Source organism: Humulus lupulus, chromosome 6 (genome assembly GCF_963169125.1).
Source record: "Humulus lupulus chromosome 6, drHumLupu1.1, whole genome shotgun sequence".
Lineage (NCBI taxonomy): Eukaryota > Viridiplantae > Streptophyta > Magnoliopsida > Rosales > Cannabaceae > Humulus > Humulus lupulus.
The window spans coordinates 184,206,474-184,232,339 of record NC_084798.1 but is presented as its reverse complement, the minus strand read 5'-3'; the positions used below and the strand labels follow the sequence as shown (position 1 = coordinate 184,232,339).

Sequence of the window (25,866 nt, the reverse complement as noted above, 5' to 3'; positions counted from 1 at the left end):
AATTACGAAAATGCATTTTTTAATAGAAACGGGCCTATAAGCACATCTAATACACTTAAACATGCATAATTAGTCATATTATAATATAACTCATATAATTCACATAATCACATAATATTCAATAATGTTACATATAATTCGACTTATGCCCTCCCTGCACCCTAATAAAGACCTAAGCCCTATTGTGAATTTTGAGACGTTACAAACATGACTTCAAAAGTATGAATAAGATAGCTATATTGCAAGAACACTTTGATCCTATTTCTTTGTCACTTTGGTATGAACTCGGTTATTTTCCTCACGGGTTTCCTTTGCATATCGTCCCAAAGGGGACTCCCTAGCAGTACTCCAGCTCGTACTGCCATGAGATGACCACTGTCATCGACATTTCGAGCTCGTGCCACTTCTATGTTGAATCTCGCGAGGTAGCTTTTTAACGACTCTCCTGGCTGTTGCCTAATATTAGTCAATGCTGAGGCCTCGGGCTTGACACTCTTTACGGCCTGGAATCACTTCTTGAACTCTTTAGTCAGTTGTTCCCATGACGAGATCGAGTATCTCTAGAACTTGTTGAACCAGTTTTTCGCTGGTCAAGTGAGTGTGGTTAGAAAGAGCATGCTTGCAAAAGGCTAAGCCAGCTTGTATCTAATGTTGCTGGCTTACATTATTGTGTTAAACGTACTCAGGTGGTTATATGGGTTGGAAGTCCCATCGAAGGGTGCCACATGGGGTATCTTAAATCCATAAGGAAATGGAGTGTTTGATATGTGGGGAGCAAAAGGCTTGAGCTTCTCATCAGAGTCGTCAGCCTTGTCCTTATTTCTTTCTTCTTGAAGGAGCCTAAATGATCTTTCAAGCTGGTTGATCCTTTCTCGGACCAAATCCACAAGAGGTTGAGCTTACATTTTTGGTCGCCGGTTATTGTTTGCACAAACCCCAACTCCTTGTCCTAGTGCAGGGTTATACTAATTCCTGTGTACTGGGTGCGAAGGCTCTTTTTGGTTATTTAACTGTGTTCATAAATCTAGGTTTGGCAAGTTAGTTTGCCTCCAGTTCTGATTTAGGTGATCTCGAAGATCAGGATAGTCATTCTCATAATTCCCATTATTCCTGGGCTCAGTGTTGTACACACTCACCGACCAGCTGAGGTCTAGACTTAAACTAAGGAAGCTGACATTTCTCTCTGGTTGTTGTTGCGTGGCTCGATTGTTACAAGGTAGGTTTTCTGCTTTCCCCCTCGCCCTAGTTGTTTGTGACCTCGACATATGACTTCTTGTTGGCTGAGGTGCTCTATGTCCTCGGTGATCCTCTCGCAGGGCCTCACGTTCACCCCCTTGCTCAGGTGTGGCTCTATGTCTTTTGTCTCGACTCCCACTTCGAGCACTCCGAGAGGGTCTCTAGGGTGCCTGGTCCCCTACCCGATTCCAATTGGGAGCTGGCTAGGGTCCTCTCGAGCTGGAGAGGGATGCCTTATCGGAGAGGGCGGATGTAACATCCCAAATTACCTAATAAGGCTTAGGGCCTTGATTAGGGGGGCAGGATGGAAAATTATGTGTTTATGTGATATATTTGAGTGTTATTATATGATTATGTGAGTTATATTATAATATGACTTGATATGCATGTTTAGGTGTGTTAAATATACATGTGGGCCTGTTTCTTATCAGAAGGGAAATTTTCGTAATTTGGCCCGTTATGGGTATATTTGTTATAAATATGATATGTGTGGGGCCACATTATAATGTGGATATATTTGGGTTACTTGACACGAGGCGGTCCTAGGGAGCAAGTTAGCGATAGAGTCACAATGGGACCAATACTTGACTCGGGGTGAGTCAATGGGTATTTAGTACATTACCGGGATATTGGGTAATGGGAATGAATATTTGAGGATATATTGGGAGTTAGTGAGATCAGGAAGGAATTCTAGGGATTTTGACCATTTTACCCTCAGGGACATTTTTGGTATCCCAAGCCTTGGGATTTACTTAAGGTTACTTGAGCCCTAAGTAACCTGTCATAAACAGAAACACGATCAAACTCTCTCGTTCTCTTTCCCGTTCTTTCTTTTTACCGCTCGTTGCATTTTCGAAGGAAACTTGAGTTTTATGACTCAGATTCAAGCAATGTTAGAGTCATAACTGTTGGGGTTTTATGCTCTAATTAAAACTCAAATTCTTTGTAATCTCATTTTATTATCAATAAAAGAATATAAATCACTTTTTGACTTGGTTAATCACTTTGCTCACATGTTTTATTTTCATGATTATTTGTTTAATATAAACTTCTATTAAATCTCGAGCATATAGCTAATCTTATTTATAGTGACGTAATCACAGTGGAATATAAATATGACTATATGTTCAAAATAAGTTAGTCCTATGATTAGTCAGTGCACAGGATTTACACTGACTTGCCAATCTACGATATGATCTACTTACACATTACATTATTATGTTCTTTCTAGAACATTAGCAAAGTAGATAAGATTAGATGTATTTGTTACATCGGACAAGACCGATATTGACAGTTGATAAGATAAGTAAACATACCGTTATTATCTATTCTAGTCATATCATATAGTTGATCATAGGTCAATTCAATCTCAATTCTGAGTGGTTAGTATTCTAACTGATTGTATTATTTGAGTTCTTTGACTTGTTCGTTACCAGCTTACCCTACGGACTAGCCCATACTTACATCTTGGGAACTCGGTAGTATAATTGAGTGGGAGTGTTAATCATAGATATGAACATCTATAGCTTCTGATGAAGAAGTGAAATGATGGTTTCCTTTTAGTTTGGTTCAATGTGTTAAATGATAGAGATCTCATTTCAGTAATTAAATTAGTTTACTGAAATATCATTTACAAGGAACTAAGTGTTTTAAGGATAAAATATAATGAGGGGTAAAACAATATTTTAGTCCCATCTCATTGTAGACCGTCTATAGAGGATTGAGTGACAATTATGGTTGTAACAATGGATAATTAATAGCGTATCTATATTTGTTATAGAGCATTCTATGAATTCAAGAGTGCAATTTCGAGTCTATAGTGGAGTTACAAGGAATTAATAAGTTAGTAAATTTATTTGTTAGATTTATGATAACTTATTGGAGCTTGATTTCATAAGCCCATGGTCCCCATTGTACCTTGGATAAAATCATCTAGATAGTCTCAATTAATTGATTTAATCATCAATTAGAATTATCAAAGTTGACCAGGTCAATTTTGGATAGTTTCACAAAGTTGTGTAATTTTGAGAAGAAAAGAGAAATTATGGTAGATTTATTAAATAAGATAAATTGGTATCTAAATTAATAAATAAGTTTAAATCAAGGTTCAAATTATAAATAATTAATTTGATAAAGGATTTAAATAATTATTTAATTAATTAAATCGATAGAAAATAATACAGGCCTTGATTTTAAGTCAAATGGACTTATAATCAAATGAGAAATTTTACGGGCCTATAGCCCATGATAATTTCGACCTAGGGCTTTCAAATGGCTATTATTTTATTGATTTTTTAATTAAATTAAATGGCCTAATTGAGTCTATAAAATGAGTGCTTAGAGAGAAGTCAAAACATAAGTCACAAGTCATATTTTTTGATAGTTTTAGATTCTCTCTAAACACAAGACCTTTTCTAAGCCTCTTTGTTGTTTTCTCTTCTTCTCTCTATATCTATCTTATGTGTTGAGAATTGCCCACACTAGTCTAGGTGGTTCTAAGGATACATTGGAAGATTGTAAAGAAAATAGAAGATCGGTTCCGTTTCTTTGTAATACTCTACGACAAAGAGGATATAAGAGTTAGAGAAACTGAAGGAATAACTCTTTAATTCCGTTGCGTATACTGTAAGTATTATATTATTTGTTTCTCTTTGAATTCAATTTTAGAAACATGTTGTAAGGAGATACCCTATAAAAGAATACCAAGTATATAGCAATAATATTGGCTGGTGGAGTAGAAGAATTTTAACCTTTGAACCACCTAAAAAACGTAATTGTGTCACCAGTCCATTTACAAAGATCATTCATCTATTTCAGTTCATCGTTAAGCACTAATCCCTTCCTCTTATTTTCTTAATTACCTGTTGGCGAAGAACCGCGTCAACAGTTTGGTGCTTTCATTGAGAGCTAGTTAGATTGGTGTTATTGCAAACATCCAACTGTGGTGACCACTCGATCAAGATACGGTAACGAGGCGGAACAACATGATGGGTAGGAGGCTCATCATGCCGCCATCTTTGGTGAGCAAAATCCTGAAATCCAGCAGCGGCCGGGCAAGCAGCCGGTTGGCCAAGATGACACTGGAAGTTCAGCGCCTCGGCCACCTAATCCAAACCCAGATTTTTACACTGCGGTAGAGATGGAGAACGCTCAGCTGAGGAGCCAACTAGCGAAAGCTAATCAGCAGATCAAGGAGGTGTTGGCCCGACTACCCCCTCTTACAATCGACGCTAACGTCGGAAAGAGGCAAGGCGAAACTCATAAGTCCCGCCGGGGTAGTCGGTCCAGGCCTAGCCGCTCGGACAGACCACCGGCATCCAATTCTATTCCCTCATCGCACTGTCGAGAGGCAAACTTCGAAGAAATGCCTAGGGCCGAACAACAGTATAGCCGCTCGGTCCGAACTTCAACTCCCAGCTCCCAACCAGCCTCGAGCACGCCCAGGCGAGCTCGAGGAAATTCCAGAAGGAGGTCCGGGGAGGGCTCACAACACCAGCCCGTCCCCACCAGCAGTCCTGCGCCTCGTCCAGATCGCTAGGCGCGGGACCCGCAGGTTGGCAGGGCCGAAAGGCCCCCACCTAACTTGATCCGCCCTGACGGAACCAGGATTGCATCTCCGATCAGGCATCCTCCATCGCCCATAAGATATCCGTCTCCTCCTCGGCCCATTTGAGATATCCCAACTTATGGAAGCAGCAGGAGAAACCTGCCATCCGCAGGACCTTCCTGACGTAGCAGGGCGCCCAGAGGGAGCCCGGATCCTCACCCCCAGAGGCGGACTCCGAGCCTCTCCAACGGGAGCTACTGGACTGGTAGTCGCCGGAGTGACCTTTCTGGCGGAGACCTGCGTCAACGTTTAAGTTCGGCGCAAAGTCCTCAAACCACCCAGGGGGCGACGTGCGAGATCGCCTTAACTCTCATAGGGGGGAACCAGTAGGAGGTGGCAGCCACGCTCGCTCAGGGGGAGACCTGTTCGAGATGCGTAACGGTGGGAACGCCCCAAATAACCTATCTCAAGATAGGAGGGGCAATAACCCACCAAACGTATCCCATGGATCTGGAGCTGTCGAGCAGCCTCGGAATAACCAAGGAAGTCAAGACAAAACCCTTGAGCGCCTGGCTCAGATGGAGGAGCTGATGAGGAAGCTCCTATCGGAGAAAGAGAAAGACGAGTATGATTCGGGGGACGAGCTGAAACTCTTCGCCCCCAGCATAGCAGCAACGGCTTACCCACCCGGTTTCCGTATGCCGCACCTGTCCAAATTCAACGGAGATGGAGACCCGTCGGATCATCTGGGGATGTTCAACACCCTCATGATGGCCCACAACATTGGCCTTGAGCTGAGGTGTCTGATATTTCCCTCCACACTGACTGGACCAGCCAGGCAGTGGTTCAAACAAAGCAAGAAACAATCAATCAGCTCCTGGAAAACTTTCTCTGCAGACTTCAAGAGGGCATTCCGAGCCTCCCAGGCTGCCCGCGTCAAGGTCGACTCTCTGGCTAACGTGAGGCAACAACCCGATGAGCCTCTGAAGGCTTACCTGAGCAGGTTTGCGAATGTCGTTGCTCGGGCCAGAGACGCAGATGACAGCTCCAAGCTCATGGCTTTGAGGACTGGAATCCTCGTTGGAGGGGGACTCTGGAACGAAATACAAAGGAAGGGAGTCAGCTCAGTAAATGAATTCCAATGGATTAACTTGGAGGAGGCCCAAGCCTCAGCTGTAGGAACCAGCCAGATCCCTGAGCAGCCCGCTGGAGTGGGAACGGAGGTTGCGACAGCGACCCAGAACATTACACAGAATAACCAGTTCAGGGGAGGCAAGAGAAAGGGGAACGGCGAGGGCAGCCAGCACGACCCAAAGAAGAATAAGTCCGTAGAAAAATTTAAGCCGGTCTACGCGACTTATACAGAGCTCACCCACTCTAGGGAGAACATCTTCTTAGCAAACTCTGCTCGCCTCCCCTGGAAGAAGCCGGAGCCGTTAAAGCACCAGAAGGGGAAGAGAGACACCTCCAAGTTTTGCCGTTTCCACAACGACGTTGGCCACAATACCGATGATTGTAGGCATTTGAAAGATGAGATCGAAACTCTCATCAGAGCCGGCCCCTTGGCTTCGTACGCGCGGAATAGAGTTCCAGCAAGCCGACCTGCTCTGGAAGCCCCGATCAGCCAGCCCGGGTCTCGGGTGGATCAAGACGTCCCTCCTCCAGTGATAGGAGGAGCGATATCCACAATCTCGGGAGGTCTGCACTTAGGTGGCATGAGCAGGGGTGCCCAAAAGAGGTACATAAACGAACTCAAGGCACATAATGGAGTAGAGTTCATCCCGGAGCAGCGTCTGCCAAAGCAGCAACGATTGGAGAGGCAACCGATCATTTTTACAGAAGAGGGTGCGGGCCATGTCCAGTTCCCTCATAACGACCCTCTGGTCGTAGCAGTGCAACTCGCTAATCGAAGGGTTAGGAGGGTGCTGATAGATAATGGGAGCTCGGTAAACCTTCTATTCTGGTCCACGCTGGAGAAGATGGGTTTAACTGTCCCCGAGCTGAAGGCGACCTCCATAATGCTGTATGGTTTTTCGGGAGAAGGATCAGCGGCCATAGGGACAATTGAGCTGGTGATCACCCTAGGAGAAGGACCTCGGACAGTCTCCAAACTCCTCGAGTTTGTGGTCGTCGACTGCTCTGCTACATACAATTCTTTTTTGGGTCGACCCACACTCATAGCTTTTGAGGCCATCACCTCCGTTCGCCACCTCGCGCTGAAATTCCCTACTTCCACGAGGATATGCACGGTCCATGGCAATAAGCTCGCTGCCAGGGAATGCTACAACATTTCCATGAAGGGAAAATCGAAACCCGGGCAGCTAGCAATGGCCATCCAAGGCGGAGGAGAGGAATCTCAGGAACCTTTAGTTGATCCTGAGATTGAAAAACCTCAGAGCACCGAAGGGGAAAATATCGTCTTAAGTCAGGATATTGACCCTCGAATAGGCAAGGAAAAGTCTGAGCTCCAGGCTATTGAAGAGCTCGAGGAAGTAAACATCGATCCACAGAACCTTTCACAGATGGTCAAGCTCGGGAAAAACCTCTGTAACAAGAGGAAAGCAGAGCTGATCAAATTTCTGCAGGATAACCTGAATGTGTTTGCGTGGTCACACGAGGACATGGTGGGAATCAGTCCAAATGTCATCATGCACACCCTTCATCTGGACAAGAGTGTTCCTGCGAAGTCCCAGAAGCAGAGGCGCCTTGGAACAACCCGGGCTGAGGCCTTAGAGGAAGAAGTAGCCCGGCTCAAGAAATGCGGCTTTATCCATGAAGCCAAGTTTCCGATCTGGGTCGCCAACCCCGTGCTGGTCCCGAAGCCCAACGGGAAGTGTTGGACTTGCATCGACTTCTCCGACCTGAATAAAGCCTGCCCCAAAGATTGTTTCCCCTTGCCAAGGATTGACCAATTGGTGGATGCCACAGCAGGGCACGAGCTCATGTCCTTTATGGACGCGTACTCAGGCTACAACCAAATCGCCATGAATCCGGCGGACCAGGAGCACACCAGCTTCATGACCCTGACTAACGTCTATTGTTACAAGGTCATGCCGTTCGGGCTGAGGAACGCCGGTGCTACATACCAGAGGTTAGTAAATAGAATGTTCGCCAACTAGATCGGGAAGAACATGGAAGTGTACGTTGATGACATACTGGTTAAGTCGAAGACTACCGATAACCATGTTTCCGACCTGGAGGAGTGCTTCAAGATACTAAGAGAATACGGCATGAGGCTCAACCCTCAGAAGTGCACCTTTGGGGTCACATCTGGAAAGTTCCTGGGTTTCATCGTCAATACCCGAGGAATCAAGGCAAACCCAGACAAGATCAGGTCATTACTCGAGCTTCCCTCACCCAGGTCGCGCAAAGACGTCCAAGGCCTGACAGGAAGGGTGGCATCCCTCAATCGGTTTATTTCAAAATCCACCGATAAGTGCCTGCCATTTTACAACCTGCTCTGAGGAAATAAGAAGTTCGAATGGACAGAAGAGTGCGAAAGTGCTTTCCTCGACCTGAAGGCACATCTGGCCAAGCCACCCGTACTATCCAAACCAAAGGCAGGAGAGCCCCTTTTTCTCTACCTAGCTGTCACAGAGGATGCAGCTAGTGTCGTATTGGTCCGAGAAGAAGACCGGGTTTAGAAACCAGTCTACTACATCAGCAAGAGACTTCTCGGGGGCTGAATCTCGATACCCATTGATGGAAAAATTGGCGTTCTGCCTCATCATGGCCTCTTGAAAGCTCAGGCCGTACTTCCAGTCTCACTCAATACACGTCATAACCGATCAACCTTTAAGGCAGGTTTTGCAAAAGCTTGAAGCATCGGGACGCCTATTAAAGTGGGCTATCGAACTCAGTCAGTTCGAGATTTTATACACCCCGCGAACTGCTATAAAAATCCAGGCTCTGGCCGATTTTGTAGCAGAGTGCACAGGATTCCGGGAGGATCCTGTAGAAGACTCACCCCAGCTCACCTCGGCCCAGGCGTCATGGAAGATCTTCATAGACAGCTCATCCAATGAGAACGGATCTGGGGCTGGAATCATTTTGATATCCCCCGAGGGACATAGATTCCACTTGGCGCTGAGATTCGGATTCAAGGCCTCCAACAACGAGGTCGAATACAAAGCTTTGCTGGCCGGACTAAGAATAGCTCAGGAGCTGAAGGCGAGCTCCGTCCAGTGCTTCAGTGACTCCCAGCTCGTGGTAAACCAGGTGCTGGGCGAGTATCAGGCACAAGGACCCAAGATGGTTGCGTACCTAGCAAAGGTAAAAGTCAAACTGTCTGCGTTTGGGCGAGGCTCACTCGAGCAGATACCTCGGGAGCAGAACGGTAACGCAGACGCTTTTTCCAAGCTCGCCACCTCTGGGGAGACAGAGGCTTTGGGGTTAGTTCCGGTAGAGTTCTTGGAAAAACCAAGTATAGAAGAAGTCAGGACGGAGGTCGAGATGATCGACGCTAGGCCGACCTGGATGACCCCCATCCTTGAGTATCTCACCGAGGGGAAGCTACCTGAAGGACGTAATGATGCGTGGCGAGTACTATACCAGGCCCTAAGGTATACGATGGTAGATGGGATACTGTACCGACGTGGGAACTCCCTACCTCTCCTACGATGTGTTCTTCCAGGCGAAGCAAAGGCCATCCTGCAGGAAGTGCATGAGGGATTTTGTGGGGATCACACTGGGGGGCAAAGCTTGGCCCTAAAGGTCTTAAAGCAAAGGTATTGTTGGCCCACTCTATCCAATGACTCGATCTCGTATGTCCAGAAATGTGACAAGTGCCAGCGGTTCGCCACAGTCGCCCGAGCTCCCCCAGTCGAGCTGAAGATGGTCTCTTCCCCGTGGCCATTTGCGGTCTGGGGAATCGAATTGGTTGGCGCCCTCCCTACGGGAAAGGGCGGGGTGCGATACGTTGTGGTGGCCATCGACTACTTCACGAAGTGGGCTGAGGCAGAACCTTTGGCAACAATAACTTCCAAAAAAGTCCTCGACTTCGTAGTTAAGAGCATTATCTGCCGATTCGGGCTGCCCAAGAAAATCATTTCCGACAATGGGACTTAGTTCGACAGCGACCTATTCACCGAATTCTGCGAAAGGTACGGGATTGTGAAAATCTTCTCGTCCGTGGCCTATCCTCAGGCGAATGGCCAGGTCGAGGCCGTCAATAAGACCCTAAAGGCGAGCCTAAAAAAGAGACTAGACGAAGCCAAGGGGGTCTGGCCAGAACAGCTCCCCCAGGTTCTGTGGGCATACCGGACCTCGCATCAGACTCCTACAGGTCATACTCCTTTCTCCCTGGCTTTTGGGAGTGAGGCAGTCCTCCCTGTGGAGATTAAGGTACCTTCGCATAAAGTCCAGGCATATGACCAGGACCGCAACCACGAGCTACATTGCGCTTCCTTTGACTTGGTTGATGAAAGACGAGAAGATTCGCAACTTCAGCTCGTGCATTACCAGCAAAAAATCACTCGTTATTTCAACTTAAAAGTCAGAGAGCGCACCTTTGGCGTTGGTGACTTGGTCCTCAGGAGAGTCTTCTTGGCCGGTAAGGACCCCAAATATGGAGTATTGGGACCGAACTGGGAAGGGCCATATCAAATCATCAAGATCATTAAAGAAGGAACTTACAAATTAGCTCGACTCAATGGAGGGGCAGTCCCACGAGCTTGGAATGCCATCCATTTGAAGAGATATTATCAATGACACCCTTGTAAGGCCTAAAGGCCATTTTTTATGTATTAAGCAATGAGAATTAACTTTTCGTTCATGATTGCATCGTACATATTTACAAGTGTAATCTAAAGTAACCACGAAAGACCCTTTCCCAGTTACTTGGGGGGCATATGGTGCCTGGATATAACCAGGTCGCCTTAAAAGGCTTAGAAGTTAATTCAAATCGATTGATCGTTGTTTTTCTTAAAAATCACAAGATATTGATAAAAATTAACACGAACTAAGCTGTACCCTGGATATAACCAGGTCGCCTTAAAAGGCTTAGAAGTTAATTCAAATCGATTGATCGTTGTTTTTCTTAAAAAGCACGAGATATTGATAAAAATTAACGCGAACTAAGCTGTACCTTGGATATAACCAGGTCATCTTAAAGACTTGGAAGTTAATTTAAATCGATTGATCGTTGTTTTTCTTAAAGAGCACGAGATATTGATAAAAATTAATGCGAACTAAGTTTTCAAACTAAGTTCCTGGACATAACTAGGTCATAAAACTTAGAAGTTAATTTAAATCGATTGATCATTGTTTTTCTTAAAGAGCACGAGATATTGATAAAAATTAACGCGAACTAAGTTTTCAAACTAAGTTCCTAGACATAACCAGGTCATAAAACTTAGAAGTTAATTTAAATCGATTGATCGTTGTTTTTCTTAAAGAGCACGAGATATTGATAAAAATTAACGCGAACTAAGTTTTTCAAAGCAGTAACATAAATACGTAGAAGCAAAAGGAAGTAAACCAATCAAAAATAAAATCGATAAAGATTAAGTGTCTCGAGGTGAAAAACCTCATGCAAAGTTACACAAAATAATAATAATAAAGGACGGTGCGAAAAAGAAAGGCCCTAAGCTCCACCAGGCTGCCCTGAGGAGGTCGCTGTCTCGCCCTCCTGCTCGGCCACGACGGGTGCCTCCCCGGTCTCAGAAGGTGCCTATTGCCGGAGGCGAGCTTTGAACCCCTCCAGGAAGACCTCCCCGTCCGCTCCTAAGAAGGAGAAGTCGTCGTCCGAGTTATAGGCCCAGCAGTGGTAGAGCATGTCCTCCATGGCGGTGCTGGAAGCTGCCTTCTCCGTTTCCAAGGCGGCCTTAGCCTCCTCGGCCCCAGCCTTCGTAGAGTCTAGCTCGACCAGCGCGACAGCAAGGGCGGCTTTGGTAGCCTCGGCCTCTTGAAGCTTGGGACGGGCTTCTTCCAGCTCGGCCTGTACGGCCGCCAGGGCGTCCTTGGCTACTTTTTCCTTCTGTTGGGTCGTCTGCAAGGAAGTCTGATGGGCGGCCAAACTGCCTGATGCTTACCCCTCATATCTTCGAGCTGGGCCTTGGCCCTGGCTATGCTCCGGTGAAGGGCCAAGACGCTCTGCAAAAACAGAGGCAACTGCCTTAGAAAAAAAAGAGAGAGGAAAAACAGGGCAAGGCATGATAATAAAAAATAAGGGTAAAGTCAGCTTACCATTAGGGCCATGCCCAATGAAGATTCCATTACGCCCACCAGGCTCCTTGTTTCGATGGCTCGCAGCTCCCTCTCATTGAAGCGGTAGAAGTGGTCGACGGCGTAGCTCGCCGTCTCATACACCGTCCCCCGAAAGACGTCTGGAATCTTCTCCAGGGCCTGGGGGTCCACCGGGATACGCACCTCAGGGGCCGCGGTTGCCAAGGCCCCGAGCTCCGCCTCTGTGTCCCGAGCAGGAGACTGAGGTCGTGGAGGGGGCGGGGGCATCTTCTCCACTGGCGGAGGCGGAGGTACCTTGGCCTGGGCAGCAGGGCTCGAATCCTTCCCTTTGGCGGGGGAGCTAGATGTTGCCCCGATGGCCTTCTTGGTCATCCGGAGCTTCTTTACCATGGGCCCGGAGGCCCCCGCGGAGGAGTTCCCTCCAGTGAACTTAGCTCGCAGGTTTCCGAGCTGAGACATCTCTTCTGTCAAAACAAAGATATTGATAGTACACAAGTTATCAATCATGCAAAAACAAGAACAAGGGGGAAAAAAGCGAAACTCAAGTATATACATATACACTAAAAGGAATCTTACCCCCCGAGCTAGAGGAGGAATCTATGGTCACGACCATCGGCCCCGGAGCTTCTGCGGGGGAATCTAAGACAATTACTTCTCGAGCTGGCGCGGGTTCTGGATCCGAGGCTGGCTCAGGACTAGACTCTTCTACGTATTGCCTAAGACTCGGAGCTATGACACCCTCCCGGAGTGATGGTCATGACTGAAGGTTGGTCCCATACTCCTCGAATAGGACCGACCTAAAGGCTAGGGTGTTGTCTACAACTACGGTACCCCTAGGGCGGCTACTTTCGTAATCCAACACGAGCTGGTCGACGCAATGGTGCAGGGTTACATCAAAGTCTGGGTCACTTCGATGGCGTTGGACGAGCTTTTTGGGATTGAACCTAGCTAGCCGGGGGTCTGCAGCGGCCCTATCTAAGTTCCTAAACATATATGGGTTACCTTGGCTAGAGGGACCTGCAGCTGCTCCGGACCGGATCCTCTCCTCGTCCGTCCTTTGGGCGACCTCCAGCGCCCGCTTCCTCGTCCTCACGAGGGGCACCTCGTCCTCCTCATCCTCATCCCCCATGGCCTCCTCCTCAGGGATAGGCTTCATCTGGCGAGCTGGAGGAGGCACCCGGGGCCTCCTCAGGTTCAGAGTCTGGCCTGGGGAGATCAACTTGCAGGCTAGCATCGTCTCATCTGTCACGAGCTGGCGATAGTCCTTTTCACTAGGGGGCAAGCCCACCAGTGTCTCGTACTGGCTCTCGAGGATCACAGACTTCTCTGTCCTCACGAAGATAGCTGCAGAGTTATTCTAAGTCAGAAATAGATACAGGGGGGAGCTAACCGATACTTAACTTACGAGCTAAGGATGAGAGGTACTTACGAGGATGGTTAAAGTAGTGCAGGTCGCAGTTGCGAAACCCCTTGGACATAAAGATCTGGTCTTTGAAGTTGTTGGGGTGGCTGGGCAGCTCAATGACCGCAGCTGTATTTGGAAACCGGGTTAAGTAGTAGAACCCGTCGCCTCGCCCTCGCTGCTCCGGGCTGGCCTTGAGGCAGAAAAAGTATAGGATATCTGTCGGAGTGGGGACCTCCCACTCCTGTTTCAAGAACAGATATCTTAACCCCGCCAACAAACGATAGGAGTTAGGGGGGAGCTGGAAAGGGGCCAACCCCACATAGTTGAGGAAGTCGGTGAAGTACTGATCCAGCGGGAGGAAAGCCCCAGCTTTGAAGTGTTCGTCACTCCAGGCCGCGAATTCCTCGTCGAGCGGCGCGCAGCTCTGCTCACCTTCTAGGGGAGGTCGGGCGATCAGGGCGCCCCTCCCCAGTTCGATGTTGTGGGAAAGGAATATTTTATTCACTTTCCCCTGGTCGGTGATCTTCGAGACGATCTTCTCGGCCTCGAAGAAAGCGTCGGGTGCCACCTCGAGCTCCCGCTCCACGGCCGACCCGAAGACAGGAATGGGAGAGTCTGTAATCACTTCTTTTCCCTTGGATTTTTGGGAAGACGAACTGCCTGCAATCCTCTTAGAAGCGTTCTTCTTGGGTCCCATCTGGTCGCCTAGCGAACAAAACAAGAAATTTTCAAAAAAGGCGACCTAAGTATAAGGGAGAATCAGAAAGGGGTGTTTTCTTTGCACGTGCTGAGGTAATCTCAGCCCGTGGAGAGTGAGACCACGCGGTTCTATGAACACGCGCCTATGCACCCAACAGATCCCCGATTGCTCGGAATTCGTGTGTCAGGAGGGTCAGGATGAAAATTTGCCTTGGAGGGAAAGTTTCAGTAGGCAAGGGGTGCAAAACCGCCTGTGAGGCGTGTCCCCTAAGCTACCCGGTTTTGCACCCAAAAGTATTGAATATTTTAAACAACCATACCGAAAATCCAACCCAGAAAATTTCCCCAGAAAATGCATCCTATAAACCGTGTTCCTAAATGGTTTTCTACTACAAGCGATACCTTAACCTAAAAGGCTTTCACCCTTCATGCCGACAAAAAACCAACAAAACCTTGCATGCAGCTACAACAAATATTTACCTAGGCTATAGTGAAAAATAATTTCAAAACATGCACAGTCAGGGGACTTACGGAGTATTCTGGTTGAGAAAATGATGAAGGGATCGTCTGGGTTGGGGCTTCGTCAGAGTGGTTGATTCCAAAGCTTCAAGGGAGCCCTTACACCTTAACTTCTTGAATGCTGGGAATGGCGGCTGGAAAGAAGAGGGTTTTTCTTTTGAAGATGAAGAAGAGATAAAAAGAAGGAAAATTCTGAAAAATTTCTAATGAACGGGTGACCTATGCGTAAGGTGGCCACCCCTTTTATATACGTGAAGGGCCACATGAGGAGGGCCATTGGATTGCCCTGATGTGGGATCCAAGGCTCTCCACTCGAAAGGCGAAACGATGGCTGAGTATAGGCTAGGCCATTTAATGCGGTTCTCGGAAGACGGACTGTCACCAACCATGATGTTCCACGTATACGGCACCTGCATAAAATGTAGAATGTGAAGAGTTCATGGGGAAGCCTAAAAGCCCCTACTGTGGCCCTACACGATGTCATGTACCACGAGCAGGGGCTTGGGGGGTAAATGTACGCCCTAATTTTCCACGGGCTATTAGCGAGCTGAGATACGGCCTCAATTATATCAGCCACGTGGATCCCCATGACCGGAGCTGTTGTCATCAGGTCCTACCTCGTTAGCTCGGGGTATCCAAAGGTTCACCAAGAATACTTAAGGACTGAGTCGGGATTCTGAAGGCCACACTGAAGGCCACAGGTCGAGAGAAGCATCCAGCTCGTGGTACGAGCTAGAGTTGGAGGCTGTGACCTTTTGTAAAGTCAACCACGCAAGGTAAATGTGCATATATCAGACATCACGTGTCTGATATATCCCTGACTTCTCGGACACGCAACATGAACGTGCGTATTCAGACGCCCACGACTGGGTTGGGCCGTGCGGCCCATTATCTCCCTTACCTATTGATTAGACCACACTTCATGTGTCAGGTTTTAGGAATTAATCATGAATGTCACAGAAGTGACATGATAGGTAAGAAGGTCACGGGATGACCTTCTTACCAACTCCCAGGTGCCCTCTCCTATAAATATGGAGACCCTGGGAGTTGCAAAGGGTTGGATTCTATTGTGTAAGGAAATACCCTGTAAAAGAATACCAAGCATATAGCAATAATATTGACTGGTGGAGTAGAAGGATTTTAACCTTTGAACCACCTAAAAAATGTAATTGTGTCACCAGTCCATTTACAAAGATCATTCATTTATTTCGGTTCATAGTTAAGCACTAATCCCTTCCTCTTATTTTCTTAATTACCTGTTGGCGAAGAACCGCGTCAACACATGTTTTAGGCTATCTCGTATTAATTTGTTTAATATTAGATATACATGAAAATAAATAAAGATCCTGTATAAGCTAATCCAACAATAACAATTCTAGGGAAGATTAGAAGCTTGATAGTCGAATGATTTAGCTGGAAAATAACTTAATTAGAGGTAATTTAAGCTTTGAATTTCTGAGTTTCAGTTTCCTTAAGTTTCTTGAGTTTTGATTTGAATTTTACGGTTTGGTGAGTTTTTGATCCATCAGAAACGCAGGTTTTGTTGCCTGGGAGGTTCTAGGGATGTTGTGAGATCTAATGATGAGTTTGGTATGGTTTTGGGGTGATTTTTGGGAGGTTTTGGATCTGAGAAAGCTAAGTTCGTGGGGTTGTGTTGCGACCCTCATGAACTCAGATGTCAGGACGGTTTTCTGAAGCAGGGTCGCACCGTGCCGCCTGCTGGGCTGCGCCTCGGCCCGTGTCCTAAGTGATTTGGGGCTGGGATCTCTGTTTGAGAGAGTCGCAACTCTAATGGTGGGGTGTCACGACCCTAATTGGGGGCGCTGCGACACAAATAGAGGATTTTAGCCAGAAAGTGTTTTGAGTGCAAGAACTAAAACCTTAGGGCTCAAGATCGATCCTACTACCCGGTTTAGTAGAATTCGATGTCCCGAAGGCTAGGACTTGGTCCGAAAGCCTTTATTCACTCGTTTTTTACTAGTTTCTATACTTGATTGTGACTAGGTTATTTCTAGGAGCTCAGGATCAAGATCGTGCTTGAGGGTCGTTCTTATTTTACATTACACTCGGACCTGAGGTAAGAAAACTGCACCCGACATGTGATGCACATGATTAGGGCTTGGCCCGAATGTGGAATATAGATTTGATTAGGGCATTGGCCCCTATAAATGTGCATTATTATGATTATGCATGTGAATGATTGATTAAGCATGTTGAATGCTCTGTATATGGATATTTGTTGTATGATGAATGCCTGTTAGTATTATATAATTGAGAAAGACTTGACTTATGAGTCAAGAGCGGGAATAGCGTGCTGAGCGCTGGTCGTTTTGTTTAGATCTAATCAGAAGTGCATCATACGCTTGTCTGACCCAATGGTCGTGGAAAATGAAGTGCTAGGTACACTGGGCCAGCTCTAAGGCTGGTTGTACAGAGGATAGGGAAATGGGCCTTGGGGTGACTTATTAGTCTCATATCCTAGGGCGCTGAGCCCCAGTATGATTCATTAATCATGTATTTTGGGAAATGGGCCCCGATATGATTCATTGATTACTTATTTAGGGCAACTGGCCCCATATGACGCTGTAGTAATTTATATGAATGGTATGCATGCATGAGTATGGTTATTAATGCTAGGCATACTTATTATGGTTTGGTAATGTATTATTAACTGCTTATGAGCATGTTTAAGTTTTCTTGTTGGACCTTGACTTACGGGTGCTATGTGTTGCATGTAAGGGGAAAGAGAAGCTGGACCAACCACGAGTTAAGAGCTTAGGTGGCAACGTGTACATATGTGGCCGCTTGACCACCACGACCAAGGTTTCTCAAAGGAACTAAGGTTAAACCCTATTTTTGCCACTTCGGTCGGCAGGTTGTAACTTTTGAGGTGTAATTACCCTTTTGGAACTATAAACAACTTTGTAAACGTTTATTATGGGATCCCATGTACAACTTAACGTTTTAATTAAATATCCATTCCTTTTGACTGAAAGTTTTAAACCTGGACCGTTGATCACATTTAGCTGCACGTTTATGGCCAAATGACGTGTATAGCGAGTTAGCACTATTTAAAATACACAATGTAACCGTCCTTGAGTAGTAGTGAGTTACAGCGGATGCCTTATTAGTGATGGCGGTGACCTTTCGTTATTGGGTCTGGAAGGTCCAGAATTGGCTCGCACATGTTTCGGGTTGTTCCTAACAGGTTCGAGGTTATCATTCCGAGCTACCGAAGGAGCTCAGTTATTCCCAGTTTCAGAAGGTACATTTCTCGTAGGATTGCCCCTAGCAGCCTTTTGAGTGTTTTCCCCAGGACGATCGTTGCTGGTATTTGTCCTGGGCCTCGGTTGAGCCTGGTGGGCCCTTTGCTCAGCCATTCTGGCAGCCGTACTCCCTCGGGGCCGTCCTTTGGAACAGTGTCTATACCTCAGTGGCTTGCCTAGCTAATTCATCATTTCGCCGTGTAGCCTCAGCCAGCTGTTCACGCAATCTGCGATTCTCCAATTCCACGATTGGTATGTACCTTTCAAGATTATAATATAAATCCTCATCAAGCCTGGGGGTCTGAATAGGTTGCCCCTAGAGGCCGATGATGCACTCCCCTCATTGGGGCTTTGATCTACTATGTGTTACTTCCCAGGCCCTCGTGGGTGGTTCTCAGTCTGAGGAGTACGCTCTTCGCGAATTTGGGGTAATGGTCGCCCACTAGTTCTGGGTATATTCACGGCGGCCATCGATGATGTGCAGGAGGTTTTGATTACAAAATACAATGATTTGCTTAATGCTCTCAACGAAAGCACCAACTGTTGACGCATTTTTTGTCAACTTAATTATGAAGAGCACTAAACAAGAATGTAGAAAAAATAGAATAATTTAGAGGTTTTTTTACGTGATTCAGCAGTTAAAATCTGCCTAATCTACGAGTCACTGTTATTATCACTACTTTCTCAAAGCTTTTGAATGAAAGCAATTTTGCAGATTTTCTCCAGTACCATTTGTGCGTGAATACAAATGAATTAGACCAGGCTATTTACCATTTGTGCGTGAATGCAAATGAATTAGACCAGGCTATTTATAGACCTGGCCATGAGAATATCTTCCCCTAATTCAGGGAAGTTACAATCAAGCATTCAAATTTAAATCCACGAGTCACTGTTATTATCACTACTCTCTCAAAGCTTTTGAATGAAAGCAATTTTGCAGATTTTCTCCAATACCATTTGTGCGTGAATACAAATGAATTAGACCAGACTATTTATAGACCTGGCCGTGAGAATATCTTCCCCCAATTCAGGGAAGTTACAATCAAGCATTCAAATTTAAATATCCGCATTAATAATATTAATCAAATTCACTAATTAAGTAATATCCATGATATAAGGGACGTAATACACGGTAATAACAAATCCCTATGAAATAGGGATTTCCTAACAACCTTTCCGTGTAACAAACTCGTGATTAAGCTCGATCGTTGTGCTGACATGCTTTCGAGACTAGCCAAGCTTTGAGCTCATTGTTCCAGTCGTAGCCTCCTCTTCATCCACTAATTCGGTCGAACTCATTCCTCAGAGAAGGCTGATGTCTTCGAGCATGCAGCTTTCGCTCGAACACTGCAACTCATGCTTGAGTGCTAATAACAGACCTAGAACCATTTGACAATTCGTATAAGTGTACTGCTAACACTTGTAGGTCTTGAGCTTAACATTCTCGAGCCTAAATTTCGAGGCTGTATAGTTAATCTCAAAATTTGGGTATAGCAAAGGTGCACTCGGGTGCAGCAGAAGACTCGAATGGTGAGGGCCATCGACGAGCAGTGAGGGTCCTTGGCGACTGGCAACCAGGCATTGGTGACTAGCGATCGGCGATCGACGACCAGTGAGGGGCCTCGGGGATCAGCTACGTCTGAAGGTGACTTTAGTAGATCCTTGTGTGTTCGTCCGACTTGTGCGTTTGGTTAAGGAAAATTGCTAGGGCCATTTTCTTTGGTGTGGCCATTTGAGGATCATTTGGCTTCATGCGATGGGAGAAGAAGGTCGATGTTTGGCGAGTCCTGCCTCTTCTTGAATGTTGTGGAAGTGGCGAGGGCCACTCCTTTTGGCTGGTGGTGATCGTGGTGTCCCGACACTTTGTCTTGACCAGTCATCACTTCGCGGACTGCCAAGTGGATGTACCAATTTTGGGTATAACAATTTCTTATACCAATTTATGTAACAAATAAATTATTATACTTCAAATGAGAAACTAGGTACAAATATTCTCCTCTAATGATGTATATATACATATATAATCTATATGATAATATACAATTATTTTAGAATATTTATGTGATAGTAATACCCATAAGTGGTTGACTTTAATGAATAAGTAATAACACATTATCATATGATGTGGTATCATGCAAATTTAACCCGTTAAATTGTGGCTTAGTTACTCATTAATCCCTTCATTATCAACAATAACAAACAAAACGACTATTTTTGTCAAGATCTTATGGTTCAACTTTTTCATTGACTTCGATTAAAAAAGAAAAAAATTTACATTGACTAGAAAATAATTTAATCTTACATCAAATATATCATGCAAATAATTCACTAGATAATTTTTTTGTTTATTATTATAATAATACTGTTGTTTTTTTTTCATTAAATTGCACAATATTTGTTTTATTTTTTTAATTATTTTTCTTCAAAAGTCTTTGGTATCATAAATGAAGACAAGTTGATCAACAAGTGGAATTTATAAAAATGAGACCTCTATACCTTAATTTAATGAAATGTTTATTTTTTTAAAAAAATATGAAAAAGGTTTTCTCTATGTATTTTTGTTGTTGGATAATTCAGTTCATGGATTTTTAATACTTAGAAACAATTTAATCATTATTGTTATTTTTTTTAACAAATTAAAATTATTTAAAAGGCAAAATTAATACTTCTGATATATTATATAACGTGTAATTTTTTTAAAAAATATCATAGTTTGTAAAAAATTTAATTTCCTATTCTAATATAATTTTTTTAAATATTAAGAATTTAATCATCAAATAATAAAAACTAAAGAATAAAGATATTATGCTATAAAACAAATAATGCGTTGAGATTCTGATCTCAGCCGTCCAACACAGGGGCAATCAACATAATCCAATGGCCCAAAAAAATCCGTACATAAGATACAATTTTAGATTTTTAATTCACTTTTTTGTCTTCTCAGTGTTCTCAAAAGTAGAAAAATTAATTAAAAATAATAACAATTGCAGACTGGAAATGGGATCAGCTGTGCTCAAGAGTCACGACTGATAATTTTATTTTCTTTTATAATAAAAACTTTAGCACAAAAATTAAAATATAATATTTTTTCAAATTTGTCGTAATAAGCTTTGATTTCATTTCATTTATTTATCATATGTAATATATATTTTAAATTTAATTTGCAAAGATCTGAAACCAAGAAGCTGTAACAGGAGAATAGTCTAGTAGTAGTAGTAGTAGAAGTAGGAGTAGGAGGAGAGAGAGAGAGAACCTCATCATCATCATCAACCTCAATGGTCTCTCACTCCCATTGCTCCAATCTCAGCCGTTGATTTGATCTCTTCTCCGATTTCATGTACCTTATGTTCTTCGCTTCTAGGGTTTCACTTCTCCATTTCTGCTTCGCTTTTTTACTAGACTATGTCGTCGACGGCCAAGATCAGTCATCATCGGATCAACGGCCAGATTTTGCCTCAGCCGTGTACTCACCTGGCCGAGTTCCAATCCACCAACGGCCCCAGGCCGTTCCGGGCGTTCCAGGATTGTCTACGTGTCAAGCCTCCCGGAGGTCGAGCTGCGATCCGGCGTGACCCCAACGAGGTTCCCCAGTGCGGCGCGTGCGGTGACGCGGCTCGGTCCAGGCTCTATGCCTGCGTGGCGTGCGCCTCTGTGTCGTGTTACGCGCCTTCTGGACCTTTCCATGCGGCGGTCCACGCTGAGTCGATGCCTCCCGGACATGAGATCGCCGTCGATGTTGATCGAGCTGAGCTCTTCTGCTGTGCTTGTAAGGATCAGGTCTACGATCGGGATTTCGACGCTGCGGTTGTTTTGGCTCAGACTGCGGCGTCGACGCTTGGGTTGAGCTCGTCTTCTTCGTCATCTGCGTCGGAGGTTGCGTCCGTGATTCGGTTTCAGCATCCGGAGAATCTCAGAAAACGACGACGTGTTGATTATCGGCCTTGGGAGCCGGATCTGAGGGAGCGGACTCTGGTCGAGAACGGGTCGAGTCCGCTAGAGAGTCCCGATACGGCGCCGGATTTGCCCCGGGGACTGCGAGGGCTGAACAATTTGGGGAACACTTGTTTCATGAACTCGGTTCTCCAAGCATTGCTTCACACTCCTCCACTAAGGAACTATTTCTTGAGCGACCGCCATAATCGTTACTTCTGCCAGGATAGGAGCAGCGTCGCCACCGTCTCAGTCTCAGCCTCCGTTAATGCAAGTCGGAGAAATGTTGCGGTTACAACGATGAACGCGGATTCTAATGGAAAGAATCGAAATTGTTTGGCTTGCGATTTGGATGACATGTTTTCGGCAGTGTTTTCAGGGGATCGAATGCCGTACAGCCCTGCAAAGTTTTTGTTCAGGTTGGTAATTGATGTGCGGTGAATTCAAATAATGGGTTCTTGTCAGCCTTGGATTTGGTGTAGAAAGGTGTATTGATTTCATGAGAAAGATGAAGTTTTGGGGAGTGCTTGGTTTGGTTTTTTATTCATTTTTGTGGTTGTTTTTTGGTTGCAGTTGGTGGCAGCACGCGGCGAATTTGGCGAGTTATGAACAGCAAGATGCACACGAGTTTTTCATTTCAATGCTTGATGGGATTCATGAAAAGGTGGATAAGGATCGGAGGAAACCACATAGTCAAGGTTAATTATACATTCACTTGTTTCATTTGTTAATTAATTTAAGGAGTTGGTTCAGGTGGGAATGAAGCTTCGAGTTCACATAGAAAAATTGTTTTTGTTCAACGTATCTTCTCTTACTCTGTAGCTTGTTAAGTCAAGAATTAGGATAGAAGATATAAGAACTCGTGATCTTTTCCCCCAAAGAAATCAGGGAAGGAAAACCTTGACAAGAAGAGTCGTAAATGGAACCCAAAGTCTCGCCTTTAAATAATTTTTTTTTTGGAGGGGTGGGGTGGGTCTCTTCTTTTTCAGTTTTATTTTAATATTTTGGGTGGGGGAGGACAAAGCTTGCACAGCTGGTAGAGTTTGTTCATTTTATCTTTGGCTTTGATATTTAGTGCCACTGAAAGTAGTCTTAAGGAGTACCTATAGCTCTGATAGATGGTAGAGTTTATTTGCGTTTTTTTTTCTTTCAATTTTGGATGATTGAGAGGTTGTAAAATATTAATGAATTGTGTATTTGGTGCAGTTTCTTGGTTGAAATTGACCTTACTGGAATCTAGTTTCACTTTTTTGTTCCAAACTTAGTCTTCTAATTTTTCAAGTGAAAATTTGGTATCTTGGTACACCTGTCGCTTTGATAGATGGATTGAACCTGGAATGTTGATATTCATAGACACCCCGTAATCTCTAATCTCCCTGCATTTGTGAGTTTAAGATGCACTTATTTCTTAGAAATTTAGTCTGTTATTGGTTCTTTCCTGGTATCCAAGAGATGAATACCCTTAGATTTCTGAAGAAAACACTGGGCATTATATTCTTATCGAGTCACCTGATGATTGGCTACACAATCATGATATGCATCATATGAAACTTGTGGCCACTAATACTGCCAATGATCTATAAAGAACTCCTTAATGAGCAACTTGTGTCCCTATGTTTCAATTTGTGGAATTTCTTTTTAGTGAAGGTGATTCAAGTACTTTTTAAGATTAAGAAGTAATTGTAACATTTAAATGCAGGGCAAGTGTCTAGGTATGTTGCTTGTTGCCTTAGGAGTTGACAAAGTGCTCACAGATTTAGGGCTAATTATCAACCTCAACTTGGTGGCTTTGATGATTCTATCTGCTTCATTCCAGTAAGTCAAATTTTCCTTAGCCTGCTCGGTTTCATCATAGGATTTTCTAGTGTTACATGCTTCTCATGATAACTTGGCATTTTGTGTCTATGGTCTTATTACACAGTTAATCCGAGTCCAAAGAAAGGAGGATCCCGTAGGCTTACAACCAGCATAGATTATCTTGTAAACAATTCGTGAACTTTGGATACTCGGTTGCCCAACATATTGTCATTAGATTCTGAAGTATTGGACCCATTAAAGTAATCCGGTAGCGTCATAGGGGGAGCACTGTAGGATAGAATCTTGGGTAAATAATCTCACTATTGAAGTGGATCATATATGCCTGACTATAACATTAGTGACTGGAGTTGTTCTTTTCCATGAATGGCTTTGCCTATCTTACAATAAATTTGATGCTTTGGAATATCATTCTATCTTTAAAATGATGTTAACTACTATTTTAATGTTTTTTTTTTTAAGAAAATGTAAGATTTTTATGTTCTATAGTTTCCATAGAATCATTTAATATGTCATTGGGTATGTCTGATAGTATTTTATTTATGGTGCAGGCAATGGAGACTGCTGTATAGCTCATAGAGTATTTTCCGGCATCTTGCGATCTGATGTCATGTGCATGGTTTGTGGTTTCACATCTACGACATATGACCCTTGTGTTGACATCTCACTGGATTTGGAACCAAACCAAGGGGGTTCTGGAAAGATGTCATCCACAAAGGCCGGTCATCCTTGCAATGGTGAGGCAGATTACACTAATTCAAGGCAACACACGGGTACATCTACCTTGATGGGATGCTTAGACCGTTTCACAAGACCCGAGAGATTGGGCTCTGACCAGAAATTCTTCTGCCAACAATGTCAGATTAGGCAAGAGTCACTCAAACAAATGTCCATAAGAAAACTCCCACTTGTTTCGTGCTTCCACATCAAAAGATTTGAGCATTCTTCAGTCAGGAAAACGTCAAGAAAAGTTGATCGTTACTTGCAATTCCCAATTTCATTGGACATGGCACCTTATCTATCTTCTTCGATCTTGAGGAGTCGATATGGGAACAGAGTTTTCCCGTTCGACGAGGATGAGCCAGATGCTTCAAACGACTTATCCTCAGAGTTTGAGCTGTTCGCTGTTGTTACCCACAGCGGGAAGCTTGATGCGGGCCATTATGTGACTTACTTGCGGTTATGTAATCAATGGTACAAGTGTGATGATGCTTGGATCACTCGAGTCAATGAGAACATCGTCCGGGCAGCTCAAGGATACATGATGTTTTATGTACAGAAGATGCTATACTACAAAGCAAGCGAGAAACAGGTTGCTAGATGATATGCTTATCAGAAAAAATAAAGATGATTACATATACTAATTGAAAAAAGAAAAAAAGAAAGGAAAAAAAAGATGGGACAAGGAATTACCATGGCCAGTTTTGTTGACATTGAAAGCAATGTCATTGGTAATTGACTAAGCAACTACTCCCGTTGCTCTTTGCAGCATAGATTGCTAAATTTTTGAGGCAGTATTTTGCATTGGGGAAGATTAATTTATCAAGGTAAGGTTTTTTCAGAAAATATATTTTCTGATATGTTATTTTTTCTTTTATATAATTTATATGCAACTTTTTTCCACGTTTAGCATTCAAGTATTGTTAATTGGGTCTTGATTATTTTTTCTTCTAATGGATCCTCTCAGAAGTTTACAATGCTTGGAGTTCTGAAGTTTACAATGTTTTACTGGAATGATAAATCTCTGTTTCCTCGAATGGCACAACCAGGCCAAAAATCTGAGTTTAGAGTCATCTTTTTCGAATACTTGAATTGTTATTGGATTTTTGTGCTCAACAAGATTCTGTGCTCAAGCATTTATTCTTAAAACGAAGAATGCCTTTTCTTTGCTGTACGTGTAGCTGAAGCTATTATATATGGTTATTATAAAGATATTCACCTGTTCATTATTAACACAAAAATAATTTAAAGAGGGTTAGTTTCCCATTTTTTTCACACTAGATGGAAAGTATGCAATTGACGTTTTTAGAAAATTAATTTTAATTGACGTTTTCAGGAAATTGATTCAACGCGCCTAAAACATATATAAGTGGATAGAGCAAGTCATAAATTTTACCAGTTTATCACATGGTATGTTTCTACGTTGTTAGATCATGCAAAAATAATTAGGGTGGCAACTCGTGTCATGGTAAGTTAACGTGTCTAATTGGTCAATTTTATTTCGATTTATGCTTTGTGTTAAAAAATTTCAACCCTAACCTGAC

At 44.1% G+C, this 25,866-nt stretch overlaps 1 protein-coding gene across 2 annotated transcripts; it reads left to right on the top strand.

Annotated features, from left to right (window-relative positions):
- The first annotated feature begins 20,847 nt into the window (after window positions 1-20,847).
- On the top strand, window positions 20,848-25,548 carry LOC133782802 (ubiquitin C-terminal hydrolase 22-like). Of its 2 annotated transcripts, XR_009870721.1 has the most exons (4): window positions 20,848-22,206; window positions 22,361-22,485; window positions 24,154-25,149; window positions 25,290-25,548. XR_009870721.1 is itself a non-coding variant. In XM_062222192.1 (3 exons), exons 1-3 carry the CDS (start codon window positions 21,260-21,262, stop codon window positions 24,924-24,926), a joined length of 1,845 nt encoding a protein of 614 aa, XP_062078176.1. In that variant the 5' UTR covers window positions 20,848-21,259; the 3' UTR covers window positions 24,927-25,548. The 2 variants fall into 2 exon arrangements, 1 of the variants encoding a protein (XP_062078176.1); XM_062222192.1 differs by having other exon boundaries at window positions 24,154-25,548.
- The last annotated feature ends 318 nt before the right edge of the window (window positions 25,549-25,866 follow it).

Coding starts and splice junctions, on each gene's coding strand:
- LOC133782802 (XM_062222192.1), top strand. CDS start 21,260: ATGTCGTCGACGGCCAAGATCAGTCATCATCGGATCAACGGCCAGATT. Junction 22,207..22,360: donor CCTGCAAAGTTTTTGTTCAG/GTTGGTAATTGA, acceptor TTTTGGTTGCAG/TTGGTGGCAGCACGCGGCGA. Junction 22,486..24,153: donor GAGGAAACCACATAGTCAAG/GTTAATTATACA, acceptor TTTATGGTGCAG/GCAATGGAGACTGCTGTATA.